At 44.5% G+C, this 27405-nt stretch overlaps 1 protein-coding gene across 1 annotated transcript in view; it reads left to right on the top strand.

Annotated features, from left to right (window-relative positions):
* Positions 1 to 2970: 2970 nt before the first annotated feature.
* TES (testin LIM domain protein) overlaps positions 2971 to 27405 on the top strand; it is a 40710-nt gene continuing 16275 nt past the window's right edge. The window contains exons 1-3 of the mRNA XM_066634370.1: positions 2971 to 3157; positions 20172 to 20257; positions 25714 to 25966. Coding sequence (XP_066490467.1) covers positions 3131 to 3157; positions 20172 to 20257; positions 25714 to 25966 — 366 coding nt within the window. The 5' untranslated portion in view covers positions 2971 to 3130. The remainder of the gene's footprint in view (positions 3158 to 20171; positions 20258 to 25713; positions 25967 to 27405) is intronic.

Raw genomic sequence — 27405 nt, 5'->3', positions numbered from 1 at the left:
TCAGGCAAATGGAGGCTCAACCCTCTAGCAAGCATCAGTGCCATCCCAGTGCCAAAGCAGGCTTGGCGCAAGCCCGCGCTGGGCCTGCGCAACTTGGTCGAACACCACCAGGCCCGCGCTGGTGGTCGAACACCACCAGGCATTCCATGTGAGTGGCAGAAGGTGAAATGGTAAGTTGGGACAGGGAGCGAGGCATTCCAGGGTGGAGGGAGGTTAGAGGAGGGTGCAGGGTGGGAGGGGAGCAAGAACAACAGAGCTCAACTCTACTGGATCCAAAGCCACATGTTGGGCCTTCCGGCCTGACATGGGGCTTCTTTACTCTGTGCCAGCTATTTAGCTGGTACAGAGTTGAGTAGCCGTATTGTGGGGCTGCTTTCCTTACTCGGGGAAGGGGACAAATGTCCCCTTCCTCTGAGAAGCTGCCCACAGCTACCTGCCACCCATAGAATGCAGCGGCAGCCAATTCGGCACCACCGCAACTGTGGGCACCAAGCAGCTCAGGCTGGGACTGTAAGTCCCATTGACCTCAGTGGCACTTCTGAGTAGACATGCATAGGATTCTGCTGCTAATTGACCTATGTTTGTATTATTATTTTTGAACATGTACATTACCTTTAATTGTTTCATATGAATCACGAAGCTGTCAAGTGACCCCAAGTAAGATCTCAATTTCAGTGGAGCTTACTCATAGGTTTAGGCATGGGGGCGGGGGCGGGGAGAAGAGACCAAAGGGCCAAGGAGCAAGTCGCAAGCAAACCGTTGATGTCACAGAATGTTCGCATACAATAATGATAGAAAATAACAGTGCAGGGCAGAAAACTCATTCATTTCCTTAGCACAGTGGTTCTCAAAACTATTCAGCATCGGGACCTACTTTTTAGAATGACAATCTGTCAGGACCCACCAGAAGTTACGTCATGGCCAGAAGTGACATTATGAAGCAGAAAATTTTTTAACACCCCCTTACGACAAAATCAATGGGCACAATCCTAACCAGGTCTACTCAGAAGTAAGTCCCATTTTGTTTAATGGGGCTTACTCTCATGAAAGTGTGGTTAGGATTGCAGCCAAAGTTAATTAAAAATTTACAATAAGTATATATTTAAAATAAAGAAGAAGCTTCCCAAGCAGTTGCTGATTTGTTTAAAAAACATTTAATTCCCCAAATTAAATTCCCCAAACATTCCAAAGGCTGAAATCCACACTTACCCAGGAATAATAATACCCATTGACTATCATTGTTAAAAGCATATACATAGTAGCCTATTAAAAGCTCAGATCTGTAACATTTCCCCCTAATGCTGTCATATACCATGGTAGCATCGTCTAATATAGTAAACCAGTGGTTCTCAAACTTTTAGCACCAGGACCCACTTTTCAGAATGAGTATCTGTCACAACCCACCAGAAGTGATGTCATTACTGGAAGTGACATCATCAAGCAGGAAATTTTTAAACAATTCTAGCCTGCAATCCTACCCACACTTATCCAGGAGTAAGTCCTATTGACTCTCATTGGTCAAAACATATACATAGTAGCCTGTTAAAAGTACAGAGCTGTCACATTTCCCCAAATGCAGTCACATACCATGGCTGCATCAAATCTAATATATTAAAAATAAAATATTGAAATGAATGGTGACCCACCTGAAATTGGCTCACAACCCACCTAGTGGGTCCTGACTTGCAGTTTGAGAAACACTGCATTCAACATACACAGTGAAATAAATGGGGACCCACCAGGAATGGGCTTGCAACCCACTCAGGGCCCAATCCTATCCAATTTTCCAGGACTGGGGCAGCCACAATGCAGCCTCAAGGAAAGGAAACAAATGTTTCCATACCTTGAGGAGGCCTCTGTGACTGCCTCCCCACCACAGGATGCAGTGCATGCCCCATTTGCATGGCTGCACAGGCACTAGAAGATTGGATAGGATTGGGCCCTTAGTGGGTCCCAACCCACATTTTGAGAAACACCGTATTAAACATAAAATATACATTGCAATAAATGGGGACCCACCAGAAATAGGCTTGCAACCCACATAGTGGGTCCCAACCCACAGTTTGAGAAACACTGTATTAAACATAAAATACACAGTGAAATGAATGGGGACCTACCAGAAATGGGCTTGCAACTGACTTTGTGGGTCCTGGCTTGCAGTTTGAGAAACACTGTATTAATCATAAAATCTACATTGAAATGAATGGGGACCCATCAAAAATTAGTTTGTAACCCACTTAGGGCCCAATCCTATCCAATATTCCAGTGCCGGTGCTGCTGTGCCAATGGGGCGTGTGCTGCATCCTGTGGTGGGGGAGGCAGTCACAGAGGCCTCCTCAGGGTAAGGGAAAGTTTGTTTCCCTTATCTTGGTGCTGCACTGTGGCTGCACTGGTGCTGGAAAGTTGGATAGGATTGGGCCCTTAGTGGGCCCTGACCCACAGTTTGAGAAACACTGCATAGTGCTATATCCCTTTTTTGTATCAATCACACACACACACACAAAAAAAATCACTTTTTTGGGGAGGCGGGAAGGAGGGGTTAGCCTGATCCGCCAGCCACCAACTCATAGTTATAGTGAATGGCTCCCCCCCCCCCCCCGGAGTAAAAGCCAGGATTGCTCCTATAGAGGCCACTGGAAGGCTGAGTCAGCACATGCCTTTGCCATGACCTGATCAGAGGCACCTCCTTCCTGGCAAGGCAAAGAGCCCGCCTTATCGCCACCCCTGCGGCGCCTGCCCAGCCTCGCCCCTTGCACCAGGTGGGCGCGTCTCGAGCAACGCAGTGTCAATTTCAGCACCTCCCGCAGCCCTGGCTGGAAGCGCAAAAGGTATTCGGGGGGCTCCGCCATTGGCTGGGCCGCTGCAAGCTGCCCGGCCCTGATTGGCTGCAGGACGTTCCTTTGTTCCTTTTCTCCCCGCTGCGGAAGTTTGATGAGTCTTGATCCAACTGCAGCAGCTGGAGATGTGCGAAGAGGCCATCGCTGGCAAGTTGCAGTAGCAGCGCAGCCTGCCTTGCGCAACCACCTCCTGGACTGTCAGAGGGGTGGAGGAGGAAGAGGAAGAGGAAGGTGGCTGTGGGGCTGCTCCGCGTCTGTCCTCGGGGTGCTGAGTGCCTAGTGGTGGGTTGATCATGGACTTGGAGAGCAAAGTCAAGAAGGTAAGGACCTGGCAGTGGGATGAGCCAGGCAGATGCTACCTGTCTTTGGGCAGCCAACGCCCCACTCCCTCTTGTTGCTCCATTGTTCTCTCCGCCCTCTCCTGCTGCTGCTGAAATCCCAAACCTATCTGGGTGGCTTTGCCTTTCCCTATCAGGATGAGACCTCCAGTTGCCTCATCCCCATCCTATCTCTCCTCCTTCTCCTCCTGCTGGAATCCCAAACCCATCTGGTGACTTTGCCTTTCCCTATCAGGATGCGACCTCCAGTTGCCCCATCCCCATCCTATCTCTCCTCCTCCTGCTGGAATCCCAAACCCATCTGGTGACTGCCTTTCCCTATCAGGATGAGACCGCCCCATGCCTCATCCCCATCACATCCAAGGGGAAAAAGCTGCTGCAGAAGAGGTGTTTAGCCTCCTTACCCTTTTATTTTTTCCAAGCCCCAATTATGAGTGTCTGGACTGAAACAGGGTGACCAGACGTCCTCTTTTTTTCCAGGGCATGTCCTCTTTTTTAACCTGGTGTCCTGGAAAATAACTTCAATGTCCTCCTTTTCCCTGTTAGCAGACAGCCCACAGCCTTCTTGTAATAAATAAATAGTATATAATTATTATAGTTTAAACTGCTTTGTGAACTTTTTTTGTTGAAAAGTGGTATATAAATAATAATAATAGAGTTTTAAATTTAATAATATAGTGTTTAAATTAACACCATGCAATCAATATACCAGTGTTTTCAGCTTTATTTTGTCATGTCCTACATTCTTCCTGGATGTCCTACATTTTGGGCTGCCTTGCCTCCTTTTGTCTTCTGACATCTGGTCACCCTGACTGGAACTGTCCTCAGTGCAATCCTAGGCAGGTTTACTCTGAAGTAGTTCCTATTTTGCTCCATGAGTCTTAGGCTGCCATCCTATACCCACTTTGCTGAGAGGGAAATCTCATTGAACACAATAGGACTTACTGCTTCTGAATACACATGCATAGGGCTGCACTCTTAGAACCTGATCCTATCCAACTTTCCAGCTTCAGTGCAGCGCTCAAGCTAGGTCTCTTAGCTTGACTCCCTTACCTTGAGGAGGCCTCTGTGACTGCCTTCCCACCATAGGAGACAGCACGTGCAGCATCAGTGCTGGAAAGTTGTATGGGATTGGGCCCTTAGTCCCTTGAAAGTGTCTTTAAGATTGTGCTCTGTGGTTATTAAACTGGGTTCTAATATTCTGAAATGGAGAGAATGGCCTTTTTCCGCTGCCTGATGTGCACAGTGTAGTTTGTCCAACCGAGGACTGTTGGCTTTTGTTGTTGTTATCATTATTGTTAATAATGACTTGCTCTCAAAAGTCTTAAGATATTAGTCAACGTTCTCCAAAGCTGGGTGATATTTGGAAGCTGTTTAGGAAACTGAAACAAGTTGACTGCAAACTTTGTTCCTTTTAAAAAAAAAAGCATAGCAATTGGTGCCGAAATAATACAGGAAATGAAGAAGTGCATCACCTTGTGCTCTATATGTACAACAATCTAATGACCAGAGTTGATCTAGGATTGCTTACTGTGGTTGGTTTTGTCTCTGCAAATGTGGGTGGGAGCAAGATTCACAGATCAGAGTCGCCTTTTTAAATTCATTCAATTCTTTGGTGTTTCTTTGCAATTTGAAAGCATTCTGACCCTTAAGCTTTTTAACTTCTTATGACTGCATTCTATTAATGTAATCTGGATATTTCTAATTCTTGTATTCGGATTCTATTACTCTGAGCTAGACTTAGGGTCTCCAAACTTTTCAATATGAGGGCCTCACCGTAGCCACATTGTCTATTTTATACATTTTCACGGGCCAAAAGAAATCAGTTTTATTTATGAATGAATGAAATTTAAGTGAATGAATATGTTTGACTTGGAACTTTTTTGTAATCAGCATAATATGATTCAGAACAAAAGTGAAATGTGATAATTACAAAGAAACAGTGCAGTGCTTAAAAGAAGAAATTGTATATAATAAGTAAAAATGTAAAACTTTAGCCAATGCTCTGATTTAAAAAAGGGCAAGTTGCTAAGGACCAGATATGCCCCCCCCCGGCCACAGTTTGGAGACCCCTGAGCTAGACCATGGATGAACAGATGGTGAACCACAGCCCACTAGGAGACCACCTCATGGCAACTTGGTCTAATCCAGCAAGGATGTCCTTGGTGCTCTTAAAACAAGAATGCAAGAATGCTTAACCCAGGATTAGTTATACATTGCTGCTAAGAGATTTCTGAGCAGGGTCCCTTGCTTTATACTTTTTAAAACCCTTTTGGTGGACCACTAAGATTGTAGTTACAGTGATAGTGAACCACGTAAGACTGTAGTTTGGTGCAATCTGGGGTAGTCTGGTGCTCGTCCTGTGGCATAGGTAGAATTGCTTAATCCAGACTTGGAGAATGTGCCTGAAGCTATTACCTCCCTCCTCTGGAGCATTCAGGCATGTGTGGCTCAGAGCCCAGAGCTCTCATAGTTCATTCACTCATCAGCTGAAACCGGCTGTAGTGTAGTTACAGCAGATAGGAGTAGGGGAAGAGAGCAGATGAATGAACTGGACGCCACTGTTCACTGTTGCATGCTGAATGACCATCAGATCCCCTTCTCCTCTATTGCTCTGGGGAGACAAGAGCAGGTTGAATGAACTATTCAAGGCCCCTTGAAGGCCCATAGATACTAAGTCAAACCTTTGGTTCATCTACCTCAGGGGTGTCAAACTTGTTTCATATAGTGGGCCAAATAGCATTCATCATGCATGCTGAGGGCCGGAAGTGATGTCATTAGGCAGGAAGTGATGTCATTAAACAGGCCATAACCATAAATAAGCACTTTTCTCACTTAAGAACCATTAGCTGTAAGTGTCAGAAGAGAAAATATGCAGATCTTGATCATATTTCAAGATATGGGAGAGCCTAATTTTCATGTGGGCTGCCCCTTCAGCAGTAACAGCACAGCTCAGCAGCTGAGAGCCTGAGGGCCAGATAAAAAGCTTCCATGGGTCACATCCAGCCCCTGGGCCTTATGTTTGACACCCCTGACTGGCAGTGTCTTCTCAGCATTTGATTTTTTTGTGGTCAATCTGCACCTGCAGATTTTTCTGTGGTCAATCTGTTGGTGCAGTCTGTAGGTTGAACCCAGGACCTCCTATTTGCAAAGAAAGACCTAGGCTCAAGACTTCCCAGCATCTGAAGTGCTGACCTTCCTTGCCTAGTGGTGTGCCAGCCTCTGTGAACCCCTTCCCTACTTAGGAAAAATGGGACAGAGATGAGGAAGTATGGAGAGTAGAGTAGCTGGCTACAGTGTCTGGTGCCTCGCTACTTTATCCTTCCTCTTCCATGCAATTTTCTTTCCTTTCCTTTTCCCATTCCAGGGAGTGGGAAGAAGAGAAGGATGGTGGGTGGTAATCTGCTGCCTGAGGGCCCAATCCTATCCAACTTTCCAGCACCGGTGCAGCTGTAATGCAGCCCCAAGGTAACGGAACAAATGTTCTCATACCCTGAGGAGGGCTCTGTGAGTCCACCACAGGATGCAGTGCACACCCCATTGGCACAGCTACACTGGCACTGGAAAATTGGATAGGATCGGGTCCTGAGGCATTTTCAGTTGGCTTCATCAATGTAGCTGACCTGCTACAGTCCTTTCTTAAGGTTCCAGGCACCAAGTTAACTCTGTGGCACTAGAAGTGGGCTGGATGAGACGATGGCTACTTTTTGAAGGTGCTCAGTGGATTTCATATGTGAAACTGGGTACTGTGTCTGCAAGATTGCTTCCATTTCACAGTACTCTCCTACATGATCCCATGCATCAATAGTTGCATTTCGGAGCTCGCCATACAAATGGCTTGTACAGCAAGCCTATCCTGATGAACCAATTCATTCGATCAGCACTGAAATTGCTCAATATCCTGACTTTTCAAAAAGGACATCTATGAAAGTTAATCTGGTTTTAGAGGCGAATGAATGGGATGATATTTTGCACACATAGAAAAGAAGCTGTTTAGTAGAGGGGGGTGTATATTAATTGGAAAGCGCATCGGGGAAAGGAATGCAGTCCATGACTTCTGCTTTGTACATGCTTTTCTCCAAGCAGATATAATCTTCTCCTCCATTTGTTGTTGTGGTGGTGTAGTTTTCCGTTTACTACATGAAAGAGATCTGACATAACTGTCAGTGATGTAAAGGTGAAAGCAAGCCCCAGGAAACTTACTCAAGCTTGTATACCAGGGAGCTTCTAGTTTATAAATGGCTATGTGCCAGATTTTGTTCAGGTTTTTTATTACACTTGGAGCAAAAGTGAGAGAAAAAGGTTTTATTTTTTTGCTTTGTTTTCCAAATTCCGCTGTACAGAAAGCGGTGTAATGCATGTTTAATTCAAAATTTACATTATAATTTATGAATTATAATGGCTTTAAAAGTGTACTAGGTAGGTGATGTAGTGTCAGCCAATGCAGCCGCAATCATAACCTATGCCAATAATAAATAAAAACCAAATAAAATTGCTTAATTTTTCACAGATTTCAGGTATTTTTTTCCAATAACGAGACGTGCAGAAAGCATGGTTATGTGTCTTTATTTAATCACCATTTCCTCCACCCTCTATCTATCAGGGAATATCAGGAGGCCATTTTTAAAGACATATAGGGCCCAATCCTATCCAACTTTCCAGGGCTGGTATAGCTGTGCTAATAGGGCATGCGCTGCACCCCGCAGTGGGGAAGGCAGCCCTTAAAGTGGGGAAGCCTCCTTAAACCATTTCTGCCCAACATTGCATATACGCAACAAGGGCCAAATGTGTACACCTAGGTCATTTGATGAGTACCTGCTGCTGTGTGATGGTTTGGCTAACTGGATAATACCCTGATTTCTTTGCATCAATATATTATCCAGCTTGTATTAACTTTGATTTTTCTATTAATGAGGTGAGTGGAAGAAAAGACACGCAAAACTCATTCTTTTTAGAAAAGAATTTTCTAGGAAATACTCCCTCCTAAAATATGGTCTCCAGCTAATAAGTATTGTAAGAAAGATCACTTATCTACCATTTGAACAAATCTGTTGAGAACCTAAGAATTTTTCTTCAGTGGATACCTTCAGATTTATCTGCAGGAGCCCCAGTTATGTTCCAAAATTTATGTTGTGGTGGGGGACAGTGGGGCAAGGCCTGGCAACAAGCAGAAAATTGGGAATGATATATCTGCACTTTCATATACCCTTCCCGAATGTCTCTGTTTAGAAATTAGGGGCAATAAATATTTATAGGAGGTTTAAGAGATCCAGTTTCTGAAGACTATAAAATTTAATAAGAGGGTAAATATTATGCTAGTGTGCACATAAACAATATGGTAGTTATGAAAGTATAGTCTTCAACAATGTCGGAGAGCAGGAAGCATAGGCTAACCACTCTTTCTGGAATGATGCTTCTGTAATTAATTACAACGAACTTTTTTTTTTCCTAAACTGTAAGACATGCAGCGTGAAGTGAATGACTCTATTCCAATACAGCACATGAACACATCCCAGTATTCCAAAACTGCATAATCTTTTGATCTTGGTGATGCTTTTTGGTGGTCCTGTCTTTGTGAAAATGGTTGCCATTAATTGTGGCCCAACAGAAAACTTTGATGCACTGTGATTTCAGGCTTCTTGATGCTACAGAGAGTTCCTAAGTTCCCATGACTTGATTTTTTTTTTTTTTTTTTTGGGGGGGGGGGGGTTTGTCTCTTGATCTTGTGTAACTTAGAAGCCCTGTGGTAAGTGCATCTGAAAACTTACAGCTGTATTTATTTTTCACATTTTTATACATACCTTTGTCCAAAGAGCTCAGGGTGGTGCACCTTGTTCCTTCCTTTCTTTTTTTGTGTTTACAACAACCCTGCAAGGTAGGTGAGGCTGAGAGATGGTGCCTGATTCAAGGTCACCCAGGAAGCTTCTTAGCTGAGCAGCAATTTGAACCTGGATCTTCCAGGTCCAGGTTCAACTCTTGATCCACTACACCATCCTACCTTCCCAGTATTTTTGGTCTGCTGTTTTAGAAACCAAGTAGGCATTAATAATAATAATGATAATAATAATAACTAGGTATTTATATACCGCCTTTCTGGTCATCGGATTACTCCTCTGACTTTATTCAAGGCGGTTTACATAGGCAGGCGTTTCTAAATCCCTCAAGGGGTTTTTTACAATCATAGAGGTTCTCTCTTTCAAGAACCAACCACATTTCAGAATGGATCTTCCTGGTTTGGTCTCACTTCTGGCCTCCAGTTCTCCCACACAGGCTGACAAGCAGTTCCATCCCTCACATGGAAGGCAGCCAAGATGCTTCTTGCTCACACCAAGAGCAGGTGGAATCACTCTGCTCACCTTGTCAACTGCTTCAAGGTCTCGCCATTCTCAGCCGTTCAAGGAGCTGCCGGTGTCCTCAAACTGGCTACCTTCTGATGTTATCTTCAGGCTAACGGAGGCTCTACCCTCTAGACCAGATCTCCTGCCCTCCTGCCCTTAGTAATTGTCTGCATTCAAGTTGAGAATTTCAATTTTTGACATTGTTTTGGCAAACAGTGCTTTGTTTCAGGCCTAGCAATTGTAAAGCGATTGAGGTGACACTTCTGAACAAAAATTATATTTCCTTATTATCTTACCAAGTCCATAAATTTTAGAAAGTGATACTGCAAAGAACAATGGCTTATGTGTTATTAAATTAAGGCCAAACACACACCCCACGGTTGTTGAGCCTTACCTTCTCCAGTGCCAGAACGTGTGTCGCTATGACCATGGCAGTAAGTTTTTGAAAAGGATGGAGACTATTCTCCATCATTTGCTTATTCAAAATGTTATGCTGAGTTGGGAATGGGAAAGATTTGCAGGAAAAGCAAACAGAAGGCATCACTATGAGACCACGTGGCACATAATACAATTGGAACATAAAACTGTGGGTCAGGACCCACTGGTGGGTCACCAATGGGTAATGGAAAGATCAGCTAACTAACTGCCTCAAGCCCTGAGGCTATTGCAAAATCAGATACTGTAGCTGCTAACTGCCCTGCAAGGAGATGAGCTCCTACAGTTTGCAAGCATATGAAAATATAGAGAGATAAGGTTTGAGGGTCTCATTTCTGGTTATTACTTAGATAAATAAATAAAATATTATTTATTTTTAGACCTCCTTTTTTAAAAGCCTTCTAAACCTAGGTGGGTCCTGACAGCATTGTTTTTAAAATTGGGCCCTGGTACTAAAAAGTGTGGGAACCACTGATATAATAGATCAGCCTTTTATCATCCACCATGCCTCCCAAGAGAGAATCTGGGTTTTTTCATGGCAATACAAAAATTGGCAAATTATATCTTTGTGTGGCTTATAGCCGGCCTCTTCTTCCTTTTTAGAAGAATCCCCCTCCCCTTTCTAGAAAAAATTTCTTTTACTTTCAGTCAAGTACTCCATTTGGTAGCAATTGGAGACAAAGCAGCATCTTGGGTTAATTTGGAGAGAACAGGAACTCTTTCTTGTTTTCTAGGAAGGGTGTTGCCTTTTGGAGGGGAGGGGGAGAAAAGTGATGTAATAGGACAGGTTCTAAATCTTAGCGTATTATAATACAGGCTTGGCCTTAAATTTCAGGTTTTAGAGGGATTTAGGAAAAGTAGTGCCAAACTCAATACAGTATGCAGGCTAAGGTGGTAAAAAGCTCTGTGTCTTAGGGTTTGGGTATCCCAAGATACCAACCCCTGGGGCTGCTTGAGTCTCTTATTTGCTGAAATTCCAGCATTATTCAGAAAAGGATGGAAAATATGATAAAAGACTCCCTGAGTAATAAGAGTCTCTTGAATTGCCTTTGTTTCATCTTGGGGGTGGGTGGGTATCTGGTGCAACAGGCTTCTCCTGTTTCAGTTGCCATTTGGTCTGTAACCATAAGAGCTTTCAATCCTGGTAGTCAAGCCAATTTGGTAAACCCCTCTTCACTGTGCTCCAGCCTGAGCCTCCCTGACTGGGCTTGAACCCAGGAGCGGGTTTCAGTTACTGGGGTCTCCAGTTCACATACCAATCACTCTGGATTAGCTCTCACAACCAAGTCCCCTCGTTCCATCAGTCCAATAATCCAGTCAGCTGTAATAGATAGGATTTATTGAAGAGAAAGTTAAAGAATAGTTATACAGACAGGCACTGCATCAGTCATAGATTTCCGAATTTAGCATAGAGCAGTGTTTCTCAAACTGGGTCGGGACCTACTAGGTGGGTCACAAGCCAATTTCAGGTGGGTCCCCATTCATTTCAACATTTTATTTTTAATATATTAGACTTGATGCTACCCTGGAATATGGCTGCATTTGGGGGAATGTGACAGACCTGTACTTTTAACAAGCTACTATGTATATTCTTTTAACAATGATAGTTAATGGGACTTACTCCTGGGTAAGTGTGGGTAGGATTGCAGCCTAGGATTGTTAAAAATTTTCCTGCTTGATGATGTCACTTCCGGTCATGACATCACTTCTGTTGGGTCCTGACAGATTCTCATTCTAAAAAGTGGGTCCTGGTGCTAAATATTTGAGAACCACTGTGGTGGAGCATATCAATGCAATACAACACTCGGCAATAATAAAACAATAAAGACTAACTCTAATTCTATCGCTCAGCAAAGTCTTACACTTTCAGAGTGCCAGTCTAACCCATCTTTGCTGCAGTCAAGGCGGGTCCGTCATGTCAGAACGGTCAAAGCTCAGGCCCCCCTTGGCCGGAGATGAACTAAGACAAAACTGTAACAAAGGAAAGCTGCTTCCTTCCACCTTTATAGATCTCCTGACCCATCCACCAATTCGAACTCAGATCCAGCCGAACATTCTAGGTGTGAACGTGCCACAAGCCTTCTCTCTCATGGTGGACTCCCCCTGCCCAACCTGAAAATTCACAGCTGCATCTTCTTGTTAATCAAGCCGGCCTTGAAGCCAGTTTAGCAGCTTGATACCTTATCTGAGGGCCCTGTGAAGCTGCCTCCTCCACTGTGCTCTCAGACCCGGTATGTGCTAATGAGCACTCTTGATTGCAGCTGGGTCTTTTAGCTCGGGACTAGTAACATGGCTACAAGCAGAAGCTTTCCTTACTCTGATGTTACCTGATCACCCAATGTTCACTTTTCTGTCACATGTGGCGTAGTGAACATAAATGGCAAGATAGTTACAAGACAGAGGAATATGACATCATTTATGGCATTCCCTCTGAGATGCCATGTTTTTGTTTTCAGAGGTGTGATTGTTGATTCAAGTTTATTGTCCAGAATCAGTCACTGAGAAAAGATTACATGTTCACACACACAAAGTATAGACTCCACTTCCATCAGTAGTGTTCATGGGCTGGCCAGGGTGGGGTGACACAATGATGCTGTCATGTCATTTCTCCATCATCACATCATCCCCCTGCTCCTGGAATGGCTCTGATTTGAAGCCAGGGGAGGGCCCCACAGCCCTCCGCTCAACGCTCTGAGCACTTGGGTGGCAAGCTTCATACATCCATCCTTGGGGAGAGCCCAGAAAACTGCTGGAGCACCTTGGGGACAGCCCTACCCATGCTGCGTGACTGTCTTCCACAACATCTGGGGCGACTCAAAGATTAGGAGATTTGGTGCAGTGTCGTGGCTAAGGCAAAATCCTCGAGGCAAAATCCAGAGCTGGAGTCCCTGAGGCAGTTCATGGCTGAACACAGTCACATTCTGGCAACTCCTGCGACGCCGCTGGAACCAACTGTATTGGCTTCTGCCTTTCCATTGGACCATTTCAGTGACGTGGAGAGGGGGGATTTGCTGCATGGGTAACAGCCTATCCTCCATACCTACTTTACCCAGGCTTCGCGCACTGGAGAGGACACTCTGTTCCAGAACCACCATTCAGAGCGTGACACCATAGTCTTCCAAGACTGAAGGATGCCAGTGGCTAAGATCTGGATTAGATCTTACTTCTCACGCGGTCACCTTAAGCAAGCCGTCCCTTCCCATCCTCTGCCCTCCTTTATGCAATATAGAGACAACAATATTAATTGCTTTCAATGATGTCACTAGGGGAGTGTGGGGGGGGAATGTGGCACAGGAATGGGGTGACACCACTACTCGCCAAAATTTTTAAAATCTTGCTATTTTCAAATGCCATCATGTTATATATCATTTGATGGGTATGAATTGCAGAATGCAATAAAAGAAACCCTGTTGAAATACCTTATCTATCCATTTATAGCCAAAAAACCGAGCAGGGGGGCAGAGCAATGGAACACCACCTTGCCCACCGCATTGCCCCATCCACAGCATGGGAGGAGGTCCATCATGACTTGCTGCCCTGCCGTATTGGGTGACACAAGCCCCAGTGCTTGCTTTGCAAAGTTGTTGTAAGGATTGCATCAAGGCAATGCATGTCAGGCTCTTTGTACAACCAAAGATCACAATGCAGCAATGGCCAGTAGTGTATTGCTTCCTACAGTAACTTACTCTGCATTGATAACTTTAAAATTAGTTTCATCTTTCTTGCAGAAACTGCATAGCCACCACCTAATTTTTCGCGGTTTTAATATCTGATGCAAATCTAAACGTCTGAGACACTGGAAAATAAAGCTGTAGGCATGATATACTATATATACAAGGTTGACAAAGGCTATAATTTTTTCCAGTGTCTACATTTCCCATTAACTTCACCATGGAGATGCCGGGAGCTCTACAGTTGGCGCTTTATTAAACCCTTGTTAGTTAAACTTTTGTTCTGTGCTAGACTTCGCTTCTGCCCTGTCTGTGACATGGTTGAACTCCATAAAATGTGTCAGTAGGTCACAGACGTGCATGCTGGGATTGCAGTTTGCCTCGGGAAAGAAGAAGCAGACACTGAAACTTCTCAGAGATGCAATTCACTGTACAGGATTCATGCTTCAAAAAAAAAAATTAACCAATGAGGTTTCTGTTCAGATAACTAATTTTTATTATAATAGTCCCTTTAAATTAAAAAAAAATTCCTTTTTATTATAGGAATTTTGAGCTTAAGTACATGACTGAGCAATTTTGAACAAGGAGAGAAGCAACGATAGAACTGATGTGCTTACAAGTAGTTAATATGCAGAAGTACAGTTTCTACTCTATTGCAGACTCTCACTCAACAATGTGTTCTTGCAGGGCATTTCTTAGTACTTGTTGTTTTGTGGTTGCTACCGTGGAAACCAGATCCAAGCAGAAACGGATGCCCGGTCACACTTCTGGTAGAATGCATGTTAGACTTAACTTCTCAGTTCTGTACAAGGACTAAAATGGGATCAGATGGAAAGCTTCTGTCATTAACCAATTTCAACATTCTTTGCTGTACAGATAATTTTACATGGAGGAACTTGCCTTACTTGGTAATGGTCAGAATTAATGATGTTTCCCTGCATCTACCAGTAGGTACTGATGAGCTCCATTGAAGCAGATCTTGACAATTCTGTGAGCTCCCTATGTGGTGGTGGTTCTGAAGAAGAATCTTTTTCTGATATTAAAAAAAAATGTTAGAAAAAATATTAAACAAAATAATCAAGTCTATATTGTAAAATGGCATGTTTTAAGGCAGCATTTCTTAAGCTGTGGGTCAGGACCCACTTGATGGGTCATGACCCAATTTCCATTGGGTCCTGTAGAACCTCCAATGAAAACGCAGGTGATGGAAAGATCAGATACGTAATTCCCTCAAGCCGTGAGGCTATGCAAAAATCAGAGAGCTGCCAACTGCCCTGCAAACAGCTGAGCTCCTGCAGTTTGCAAGCTCTAAATATAGGTAGATAAATGTTGTGAGCATCTTTTTTCTGGTGTGTTCCCTCCCCCCCCCCAAAGTCCATCATTGGCAGATAGCGAAAACAGGTGAAGGCTGGTGCATATCACTAACAACTCAATTCTAACCCATGTTGGAATAGGTAAGCCAGCTGGCCCACCCCATATGCAGGGCTGAGCCCTGGGCAAAAGGAATTCATTCCCTTTACCCTGGTTAATGCGGCAGCAGTCCCATTGGGTCCACTCAGATCTGCATCATCTAAACAGGTAGCACAGATCTGAGAGGCCCAACACTGCACTGAATTGCCCAGGAGTGGGGTTAGAATCCTGCACAAGTGCTGGATCCTGACTCCACTCCTCCATCTTGGCCCAGCCCGCCAAGAGCGACTGTCTTCTTGTGGTGGCTGTCTTCTTGTGCTTGGTAGAGGGCAAGCAACTGTCCTATGCATCCCAACATAGTGTCCATCCCAGTTTGCTAGTGGTTCCCTTGCACATCTTTTCAGATGGAGCCTTCTCTTTGGGACAGGGAAGCATCTTAATCCTTTTTGCTACATAACCCTTTTTTCTTTTTTGTTGAAAAGTGCTTTGTAAATATTCTCAATTATATAAAAATCAATTTACAGGTGTGCCCTCTTATCTGCAGGGGTTCAGTTATGGAACCTCCTGCCGATAACTGAAACAGGGGATATGGGCAAACGTCTGTCCCTGTGGTCTGGGGTGGCTGCCCTCCCTGAGGCAAGGGGAGCTCTGCTCCTTTTGCCTCCAGAGGGGCTTCTGAGAGGGCTTCCCGTCTCAGAAGCACTGGAGGGCTTCCCTGAGCCTCCCAATGCCTTATAAGACATTAAAAACATTCCTTCTGGTTTCTCTGTGAAACCAAAAGTCATATGTTTTGAGCTCCAAAGCTCAATCTGAGCCCAGCAGAGGCTGGGGACAGACGTCCTTGACCTCTGCTGAGCTCAGAAGCCCCTTCAGAAGCTCCCTGTAGAGCACAAATGTGGAGGGGGCCAGGCCTGAATCTGATCCACGGATAACTGAATCCACAGGTACAGGATCTGTACTTAATTCTCCCCCCCCCCCCCCGACACACAGTGGCACACCCTTTTCCCACCAATTATCAAGTATATAATTCTAATTGCTGAAGATCAGGGTTGTTCTTCTGACCTATGATGGATCCAGGAATGGTAGGTAGATTTCATTGGCTTTCCAAGCAAAGCAGGAGAAGCAAGGGAGTCTGGCCAGAAAGCCCAAAGTACGAAGGGATGAAGGCAGGAGAAAAGATTTGGTTGTGAATCGCTTCAACAAGGAAGCGGAGTGATTATTATTTATTCTACATCTTAAACATAAGAACATAAGAACAGCCCCACTGGATCAGGCCATAGGCCCATCTAGTCCAGCTTCCTGTATCTCACAGCAGCCCACCAAATGCCCCAGGGAGCACACCAGATAACAAGAGTCCTCATCCTGGTGCCCTCCCTTGCATCTGACATAACCCATTTCTAAAATCAGGAGGTTGCGCATACACATCAAGGCTTGTACCCCATAATGGATTTTTCCTCCAGAAATTTGTCCAGTCCCTTTTGAAAGGCATCCAGGCTAGACGCCATCACCACATCCTGTGGCAAGGAGTTCCACAGACCAACCACACGCTGAGTAAAGAAATATTTTGGAAATATCTTAAAAAATTATTTTGTAAACCTGCAACCCTAGCATGGCATCTCTTTTTAGTGGCTGTTGCTGGGGCCTCCTCTCCACCTCTTTTTAGGCTGTGACCCTTCCGGGTACACAGAACCATTTAATGTTCTACTTAGTATATTATCTGCTTTGTAAGCTACTCCTTTTGAAAAGTGGTGTATAAATATTCTTCATCATCTTGACCTTAATGAGAGCTTAAGCATCTCTACTGTTTCCCATATATTCCTAATACTGTCTTCAGCAGTCTGGCATGGCAGGTGTTTCTGGGACTCGAGCTGAATACACTTTGAAGCTGACACAGAATGTGCCACTTTAGATTGGCAGCATAGGATCTGCCGTGATACTGATTTGATAATCCAAGGTCTTCATGTGGCATACTGGCAGTCCAGAGAGATGATCTTAAGCATCTGTGTTCCCCTTCGATATCCGAGTAGCAGTAGGCAGGTTGAGATTTGATCAGTGATCTTAAATATGAAAAATGGTCAGCTTTGACTCCCCAGAAACATTCCACATTGATTAAAGCGGGTTTCCTCTCCCCCCCCCCCCAAATGTTAAAACTGGTCTGTAACCATTTAAAACACTTGGCTCTGAAGTAATATTTTAGACATGAAGACATTGTGAAACAGATGACTTCAATCAGTATATTTGTAATGCTTTGCATATGCAGACTGCCTTAAACTCAGACTGGGCATGTTTGAAATGCCAGATGTCTTTTAGATTTTTTTTTTTTTAGCAATGGGCAAAAAGAGAACCTCTTCTGGCTACGTTTCAAGTGACCTATGTCTCTTACTTTCTTCCATAATTCCATTTATGGAGAAATTGATTCCATCCTCTTTAACGCTCTCACACACACACACACACACATGCAACTTACGTAGGGCTCTTTGTTACGGTTTTGGGAGTACTGGAAAAGTAGTTTGACATCCAAGTCAGAATTCTGCACAGGCCCAGTGTAAAGCATTAGTTGAGCAAAGGCAACTAGTGCTTTTGGCTGCAGGAAGCAAGTTTCGTATCATATAACCCAATGCACAGAGGTTTGAAATCTGTTAATCCTGAGATTTGATGCGGGATGTCCCCGGTCACCACTCCTACCTGTTCTCCTGGGTGCAGGGTGACCAGATGTCCTCTTTTGCAGTTATGGCAAGGCACCCCAAAATGTAGGACATCCAATAAAAATGTAGGACACGGCAAAATCAAAGCTAAAAACACTCATATGTGGGTTCCATGTAGTTAATTTAAACACTGTATTCCTTACTATTAAATTTAAAACTATATTGTATGTAATTTTTTAATTACAAGAAGGCTATGCGCTGCCTGCAGGAGCCCACTCCCAGGGAAAAGGAGGACATATGAGTTCTTTTCCAGGACACAAGGCTAAAAAAGAGGACATGTCCTGGAAAAGAGGGTGTCTGGTCACCCTGCCTGGTTGCTGCCATCTTAGAGCAGTTGAAACTACTTGATATTTCTGAGTAGGCTCCACAAGCAGTGGCAATTGTGGGTCCTTTGATCCTCTACATACATTCCTTTTTTGTGTCTTATACTGATTCTGTTGCAGCCATGTGACAAAGTTTTGTTTTTTAGATATTAAAAATATCTTGGTAGCCTCAAGATGAACTTGCTTTTCAGGCTCTGTGAGATACTGGTCTATTTTCATGTAGACAGAAGTATGCAAGAGGCATAACCAATACAACCCCAGAGAAAACTGGCAAAGATGCCAACCTTCTCCCAAGAAAGAAGAAAGCTTCCCATCTGCTCTTTCCCCATCTAAATCTTTTGGATTTGTCAGCTGTACCTGTGAAGGTGTCAAAAGTATGATGTGCTTTGACCTGTTTACATAGAGACACCTGGTCAGTAGGGTTTATGTCACCCTAATGATGGACCTTCTCCCAGGCAGTGCGTGGGGCATTGCCCTGGACGGTGGGCGTGGCAATGCTCTATCGCCCCATCCCCTGCTGGTTTTGTGGCTAAAACTTTTGATAGAATAGAAATATTTCTATGTGGTTTGTTCCATTGCATTCTGCATGAAAACACACAGTGAATGATAAATGACATGGTGGTATTATTCAAAAATACCAGGATTTTAAAAATTTTGACCAATAGTGGTGTCACCTCCCCATCCCATGCGCATCACCTGGTGCTACCCAAACCCCCCCTAGTGACACCACTGCATCTTGTAAATGTAAGCTGGCATGACAGTGGGAAAAATCCACTTCCTTTGGTTGCCTCCTTGAAGCTGATTGGAAAAGCTAGTTTCTTCTCAACTCTTCTTTTCCGTATGTTGCATAATTCTTTTTTTTAAAGGCTCCTAGAAAGATGTTATCTATTTGGAAGTCAAGGCTGCCTTCCATCACATAGATCTATGAGTATCAAATTTTTAGTCTGCCAGATTTTAAAATAACTTTTGTTTTCTTCTATTCAGCCTTGAAACACTGTCTGCTGGTATATAATATGCCGAGAAATATAATTTGCACTGAATTTGAATCTTTTTCTCTGACTACTGCTGTAGTAACCTGAACCTGCACTCTTCTACTGCCATCTGCTCACTAAAAAATTTGACATAGAGGTCAAGGGAGAAAAGGAGGAAGTGAAACTTCATGCTTGCCCAGTGGAGACTGGGAAAACTGGTTGACTGTTTGAGAGGGCAAGTAGTTTCCAAGAACTCTGTCTGCATGTAAGAAGGCTTTTATTCATGCGTAGCAGGGGTGACCAAGCCATGGCTCGCATTATGTCATAGCTCTTTAACATATAATGTACGACTCATGGAAATACGTTGGCTGGACACTTCTGTGCATAACAATTAATATCAGAAGTTTTCAAGCTTTTTAATTGTTTACTGGGTATAAACTGAGAGTTCACTGGATTTAAAACATGAGTTTAATGTTCATGGTGATAAATATATTTAGGCTTTTAAATGCTTCTTAAATATTGTGGCTCTCAAATTTCTCTCTTTGGCAGCTCTCAAACATTTGAAGTTGATCATGTGTGACTCTTACGTTAAGCAGGTTTGGCCAGCCTAGTTGTATACATTACATCTTAGATCATGACTCCTGCCTTTCTCCCCTGCTATCTCTGCCATTATTTCTAGTCAGTGATGCTGCATGTCATGGCCAGCCCGTGCTCTCTTTGTAGTGGATAGGCTTCACATTGATGGTCTTTATCACACAAGGCTGTTGGCTAACTAGTGCTATCTGTAGCCCTACACTGGATTGTCCACTTGCAGTATGACACGGGGAGATACACACCAGATACATTGCCTGACCTCATGTGTTACCTCATTGCAACAGCTGTCCTGCAAATGTTAAACTTGCTGAAAATCAAATGTATTCTGGTGCTAAATAAAACCCAGAAAGCAGAGGGTTAGGAAAATAGTGTCCTGCTTGCATCAAAAACCTTAAACATGTCTTGGTGTCATTATCAAAGTGATGTGATTTGATATTCTTTTTTTTCTTTTTGGAAGTTTGCCAATTTACCACATTTGCTGAGAAAATACATATGCTTTGGAAAAATATTGCTTTTAACCTGTGTTAATTTTTTTTTTCTTTTATCCAGATGGGCTTGGGACATGAAGAAGGCTTTGGAGCCCCCTGCTTGAAATGCAAAGATAAATGTGAGGGGTTTGAGCTGCATTTCTGGAGGTAAGAAGAGAGTATTTGATTTATTGAAACACTGGTGTTGCAGATGCCTCTGACCACCTTGATCTTTCCCAATGTGCCCTGCCTGACTGGGAAGTGGGGAAGGAATCTTTAAATACATCTTGAAGCCAGAGATCTCACAGTACAGAAACTATGTATCACTGCATGTGCAATGCCCTGAACTGAGGCTAGTAGATCTTGCATATTGTCCTTTTAAGAAGAATCCTTTTGATTGAAGATTGTCTTTCAAGATGTTGAATTGTCCTAACTCAAAATTCTTCTCCCAGTAGTGTATTTGCCATATTTTCATGCTACCCTGAATAAATACATATAAAGTCTGTGTACATACATACAGGCAGCTCTCGTTACCTGTGGATTTGATCATCCATGAGTTCTGAACCCACAGACGGATCCAATCTGTCATCTCTGAAGGCCACAATAGCACAGCTCCTGTGGCTTCCAGAGGATCTTCTGAGGACCAGGGATGCCACCCCAGTGCCCAGAAGGCCTTCTGAAGCTCCTGGAAGGCTGAAAATTGCAACATCCGGTTGCATTTTTCGGCCTTTTGGAGGCCTCAGAAGGCCTTCTGAGGGCCAGGGAGGCATCCCTGGCCCTCAGAAGGTCCTCAGATGTGCTCTGGTCAGTTTGAAGGGTTTGGGGTTAAGAGGTTTGGAAGGTTTGGGGGCCCTAAATCCATAAATTCAATCGTCCATGGATTTAGGTATCTGTGGAGGTTCTGGGAACGGAAACCCTGCCGATACCAAGAGCCACCCTGTACAAGTCTCTGCAAAATATTTGTCTAGAATGAGGCAAAAAAACCTCCAGACTACAGTACCATTTTGTTCTTTTCCACTAGATGGGAGTGTAACACCCATCACAGTTATAAAGCCAGTGATGAAGGGAAAAAACGACTAACCCTGTAGAGCAAATTCTTGTTCTACACCTTGTGGAATTCATATTGCCATTGTGTGAACTCTATGAGCTGCTAATCCCTAGTCACAAGCAACCTTGACATGTCTAATGCAGGTGTTCAATTTTGAAGCATCGAAAAGAACACAGTTAGCGAGGCCTCCCTTTGAATCCTCCATGCCAAAGCTGGACTATTAGTTTTGCTCACAAGGAGTACTTTTTTAAGACTTGGACTCTTAATTTGCTCTCCGCCCCCCTGCCCTCCCCCCCGGTCCCTGGCAAGCTTTATTGACGCGAATGAGTAGAATTGGTTGGTAATTCCATGAAATGTTTACAAGGCTTTGTAATTTTTTTTCTTTTCTTACCTCTTTTTACTAGTCTACTATTCTTTTTAAAGAAGAAAATGGTATAATGGTATAGCAGGGATAAACCCTTGCTAATTGGGTAAGAGGCACTTTTTCAAGTGGGTGCTCCTTTTTTTTTAGCAGGGGGAGAGTAACTGGCCCACCTCACCCCAGCACTGTCTGTTCGAGTGGCTGCCTGCTGGTGTTCTTTTGCATCTTTTAGATTGTGAGCCCTTTTGGAACTGGGAGCCATTTAGTTATTTGATTTTTCTCTGTAAACCGCTTTGTGAACTTTTAGTTGAAAAGCGGTATATAAATACTGTTAATAATAATAATAATAATAATGGAAAAATCTTAATTCTTTTTTTTCATTGTGATTAAAGTGCTGTGTGAAATTTCCTCTTACCTTTTAGTGCTTTTCTGATCAGTAACAAACTAAAAGAAAATATTTCAAACTGAAGAAGCAAAATCCCAAACTTGAGAACAAAACGATCCGTACCAAATTGGATCTGTCTTGCAAATAAGCTTATCGGTTCTGCACATGCCTGATCTTGTCCGATCTCAGAAGCTAAGCAGGGTCAGGCCTGGTTAGTACTTGGATGGGAGACCACCTGGGAATACCGAGTGCTGTAGGCTTATACCATAGTCTTTCAAGACTGAAGGTTGCCAACCATTACTTTCCTTATCCCCATTCTTACTAGCCACCTGTTCGTAGAAGAGAAAACGTTTCCATGTTCACAAGCATTTTTTCTGATTGTCCAACAATGATTCTTCTTTGACATTGATGAGCATGTGAATGGCTCTTTACTAGGGATGTGTGGTGCTGGAGTGGCAGGACAGGCAGAACCACCCCACTGGCACCTTCAAAAAAGTGCCGCCACAGTGGTTGGGAGCACACCCCACAATTCTCAGAGCATGTGAGTTGTGAGTGCTTCTGCACCTCGCACAGTGGCAGTGATGGTGGCGCTTTTTAAAGAACTCCAGTGGGGCAGTTCTACCCCACCTGCCACCCCCACACCATATATCCCTGCTGTTTACAAGTTCCTATTGAGCAAATGGGAAGAAAAACTAGATGGGCTAGCACAGGCCTCTCTGTGTTTAAACCTGGAGATGGATGTGTTGGTCTGATCCAAAGATCAGCATCAGAGACTTTGGGGAGGTGGGGGGTTTCTTCTTCCCCAGCACAAACCTGGCAGGACAAGCATAAATGCATATACTGGGGCTAGGTGTTGACATGGGTGTGCCATTAGACTTGAGGATCCAGGTGGCTGCCTGCAGTGTCACCTTGCAGATACAGTCTGACCTCAGTATCCATGGGAGATCAGTTCCTGGGGAAAAAAACCCCTCCCCCCCATGGATATCAAAACTCACAGATAATTAAATCTGCAGGTTGCAGACCAACAGAACCTCCAAATGTGACTGGAACCTTACTCTAGTTTTCTGAGACTCATAGAATCTGTACACAGCAAGCCTCCTGGACGTGACAGGAAGTTGCTTTCTGTCACATCTGGAAGGTCAGGTTAGTCCTGAGCCACAGATTCAGAACCTGCAGTTAGTCAAAACTGTGGTTCTCGAATCTGCGGATAAAGAGGACTGACCTGTATCTACATCATGAAAACCATCCTCTCAGTATTTACAGGGAACTGAACTGTGGATGTGCCCAACTCGTTCCAGTTGCAGAAACAGTCTTCTGAACTCAGTGCCCTCTTCCAGACACTACTCCCATCATTTTGGGGGGGTTCCAGCTCCCCTACCACAAACCTGGCTGGGAGCAGTGCACTGCCAAAATGTGACTGTACGTTCAGTCCTCCTTCCATGCCCCGAACCATCGGGGCAGAAGGTTGAGTGTTCTAAACAGGATGAAGGGCTGTCTACCCTGGGGTGATGCTGGAGCTTTAACCACAGGACTAGGACATATAAAGCCAGAGGTGGGGATGAGGAAGAGACAGCCCAGGGAGGAGAGGGCCAGGGCTTTATAAGGCCCTCAGAGCCTTTCAGGCTGCCTGAGGGCTGCTCAGTGTCTGCTCCCCAAGACTGGGCCAAGCCCAGGGAGGGAGACAGGTGGTTGAGGAAGGAGAGTGCGGCTACTCCCTCCCCACTGCTGAGCTTGGTAGCCCTGCGAGAAAGCCTATGTCATGTCTTCCTCATAAGGAAGCTGCTTGAATCATTTGCTAATGAGGCTATGCCATATTTCTGAAACTAGACGTGATAGGGCAGAACAGATGTCATTTTTGGAATCGGCATCCCAAACCTGTATAAAGCCACCAGAAATTTGCAAAAGGTTTTTCTGACCCTCAGTTTTGCAGGCCTGTGTAATAATCATTCTGGTCGGTGGTGTAGCTGGAGGGGGGCGGAGCACTCAGCCATATGGCTCTGTTCCACCCCCCCCCCCACCGGGAATGGCTCCGAAGGGAGGGGCCGCTTGCCTACCTCCCTGCCAGGCTGAGTGCTCCACCGCCCTCCAGCTACACCCCCGGTTCTGGTGCTGAACTAGCTACTTGCTGCAACGATTTAGCCACCCCATGGTAATTCTACTGTGATTGTCATGTCTGTTTTTATATAGCACCACCCATGTTCATTGCTCTTTACATAGAATGAAAAGTCAGGATCCTGCCCCAAAGGCTTGCAGTCTCAAGACACGTAAGGGAAGCCACTGAGGAATGAGAGGGAAATGGAAGTAGAGAGAGAGTAGGGAGGGCTATGTGATTTATTATTATGTATGTTTGCTTGGGTTTAGTTAGAAAATAGATGGGGGCAAGGGCATTGAACAAAGGCTCATGAGAAGAGTTGAAGGAAATAAGGGGATGTTCTAGGTATAGCATGCAGTCAGGGCGAAAGGGTAGGACGTTTGAGGGTGGAGCATAGCTTATAAAATCAAATCTGCACCTGCAAGAAGACATACACTGAGGAGGGAACAGGTGTATGTAAGGAATGCCACTGTTGAACCATTTGTTCATGTGAGCATTACCAGAGTAAAGTCTTGTTGTGCTACTGCCCTTCTCTGCCAAACAGAGAAAGATACTGGAATATTGAGAGTCATGATGGTGTGTAGTAGTTCAGGAATTGGGCTTAGATCTAGAACAGGGGCGTCCAAAGTTTTTGGCAGGAGGGCCACATAGTCTCTCTGACACTGTCAGGGGCCGGGGGGGGGAATTAATTTGAATTTACATAAGTTTACATAAATGAATATATTAAAGATGAACTTATATGAATGGATGAAGGTCTTGCAATAGCTCAAGGCCTATAAAAGGCCTTGCACAAAGCAAGGCTGGCCTTTCCTTTCCTGCCGCTACTGCATCACAGACATGAAACAACAAGCACTTGAGGGAGCCCTCATCCCACAGCTCATTCAAGAGGTCAAACAGTCACTCTCAGGCTGAGAGCAATTACGTCCTTCCAGTGTGGTTTCCAACAAATCTCCGGAGGGCCAAAGGCTCATTGGAGACTGGGGGCTCCCTGAGGGCAGCATTGAGAGGCCTTGAGGGCTGCAAGTGGCCCCAGGGCCGGGGTTTGGGCACCCCTGATCTAGATGATCCAGGTTCAAAACCCTGCCTAGCCAGGAAGCTTCCTGGGTGACACTGGGACAGTCACTTTCACTCAAGTCTTGCCTACCTCACAGGGTTGTTGTGAGGACAAAGGGAAGCAAGGAAACATGTGCCCTACCTTAAGCTCCTTTTGGAGGAATGGATGGTATAAAAATGTGAAAAATATTCTCGTCCTATGACTTTTGATAAACACAATGCCCAGTGTAGAGTTTGTGCTATACACTCACGTGCTTAAACAATGAATGAGAACTGGGACAAAATCCTTCTAAATCAGTGTTTCTCAACCAGTGGCATGGGTACCACCAGAGGTACTTGAGGTGGTGTCTGGTGGTACTCACTGGACCCCTGTCACCCTGCAGCAAGACCAGGAATGGGACAGAACAAACCATGTTCTGTCCAAACCATAGGAAGCTTTGCTAAGTTGGCAGAGCTCCAAAGCATGCTTTCCTGCCCTTGAAAAGCCCCCTCCCGTCCACCCTGAGCCTCTTACTGATGTTTGTCATGAAGTGACTGGCAATGATAAGTGGACAATGTGAAGTGATATGGTGGAGGACAAACCTTGAGAAACGCTGTCCTAAATCATGTGAACTGGCATATTGAAACTAGATTTCTTTTTATTTGCATTCACACAGCCTAACGTATTTCTCTGTTGAACCGCTAGGAAAATATGTCGAAACTGCAAGTGTGGGCAAGAGGAACACGATGTTGCCACCAGTAATGAGGATGACCGTAAAGTGGGAAAGCTCTTTGAGGATACAAAGTATACAACCCTTATTGCAAAGCTGAAATCGGATGGGATCCCAATGTACAAGCGCAATGTCATGATACTGACTAATCCGGTGGCTGCCAAGAAAAACGTATCCATCAACACTGTGACTTATGAATGGGCACCTCCTGTTCAAAATCAAACACTGGTGAGAGAACTTGGCATGGTGCAGGAAGCTTTTAGAAAAGAGGGAAGCCTTGATCCTGCATGTTGGAGGGGTGGGAGTCATGGGTCAGTGTTTCTCAAACTGTGGGTCAGGGTATATCGGTCGTCGTCCAATTTTTGGTGTATCCTGCAGAGCCCCCAGTGAAAATACAGGTAACGATTAGATAACTGATTGCCTGAAGCCCTGAGGCTGTTCAAAAATCAGCTGCTAATTGCCCTGCAAACAGCTGAGAACATAAGAACAGCCCCACTGGATCAGGCCATAGGCCCATCTAGTCCAGCTTCCTGTATCTCACAGCAGCCCACCAAATGCCCCAGGGAGCACACCAGATAACAAGAGACCTGCATCCTGGCACCCTCCCTTGCATTGGCATTCTGACATACCCCATTTCTAAAATCAGGAGGTTGCACATACGCATCATGGCTTGTAACCCATAATGGATTTTTCCTCCAGAAACTTGTCCAATCCCCTTTTAAAGGCATCCAGGCCAGATGTAAAGTTTTGATTTTTTTACCCCAATGTGCATGACTTTACACTTACTTACGAGTAAGTGTAAATACGTACGTACGTATGTAAATACGTACATACGTACAATGTAATACGTACATTGAAACGCATCTGCCATTTTGCTGCCCATTCTGCCAGTTTGGAGAGATCCTTCTGGAGCTCCTCACAATCGTGTCTGGTCTTTATCACTCGGAAAAGTTTGGTGTCATCTGCAAACTTTGCCACCTCACTGCTCACCCCTGTCTCCAGGTCATTTATGAAGAGGTTGAAGAGCACCAGTCCCAGGACAGATCCTTGGGGCACACCACTTTTCACCTCTCTCCATTGTGAAAATTGCCCATTGACACCCACTCTGTTTTCTGTTCTCAACCAGTTCTCAATCCATGAGAGGACCTGCCCTCTAATTCTCTTGCTGTGGAGTTTTCTCAGCAGCCTTTGGTGAGGGACCATGTTGAACGCCTTCTGAAAGTCCAGATATATAATGTCCATGGGTTCTCCCGCATCCACATGCCTGTTGACCTTTTCAAAGAATTCTAAAAGGTTCGTGAGGCAATACTTACCCTTACAGAAGCCATGCTGATTCTCCCTCAGCAAGGCTTGTTTGTCTATGTGGTTTGAGATTCTATCTTTGATGAGGCATTCCACCATCTTACCCGGTATAGATGTCAGGCTGACCGGCCTATAGTTTCCCGGGTCTCCCTTCCTTCCCTTTTTAAAGATGGGTGTAACATTTGCTATTCTCCAATCCTCTGGCACCGTGGCCATTTTGAGGGACAAGTTGCATATTTTAGTCAAGAGCTCAGCAACTTCATTCTTCAATTCCTTAATAACTCTTGGGTGGATGCCATCAGGGCCCGGTGACTTATTGATCTTTAACTTATCAATTAGGTCTGAAACATCTTCTCTTTTATCCT

The sequence above is a fragment of the Tiliqua scincoides genome, chromosome 7, assembly GCF_035046505.1.
Source record: "Tiliqua scincoides isolate rTilSci1 chromosome 7, rTilSci1.hap2, whole genome shotgun sequence".
Lineage (NCBI taxonomy): Eukaryota > Metazoa > Chordata > Lepidosauria > Squamata > Scincidae > Tiliqua > Tiliqua scincoides.
Note: the sequence above shows the minus strand (reverse complement) of the source record. Positions and strands in the feature narration are given on the sequence as shown.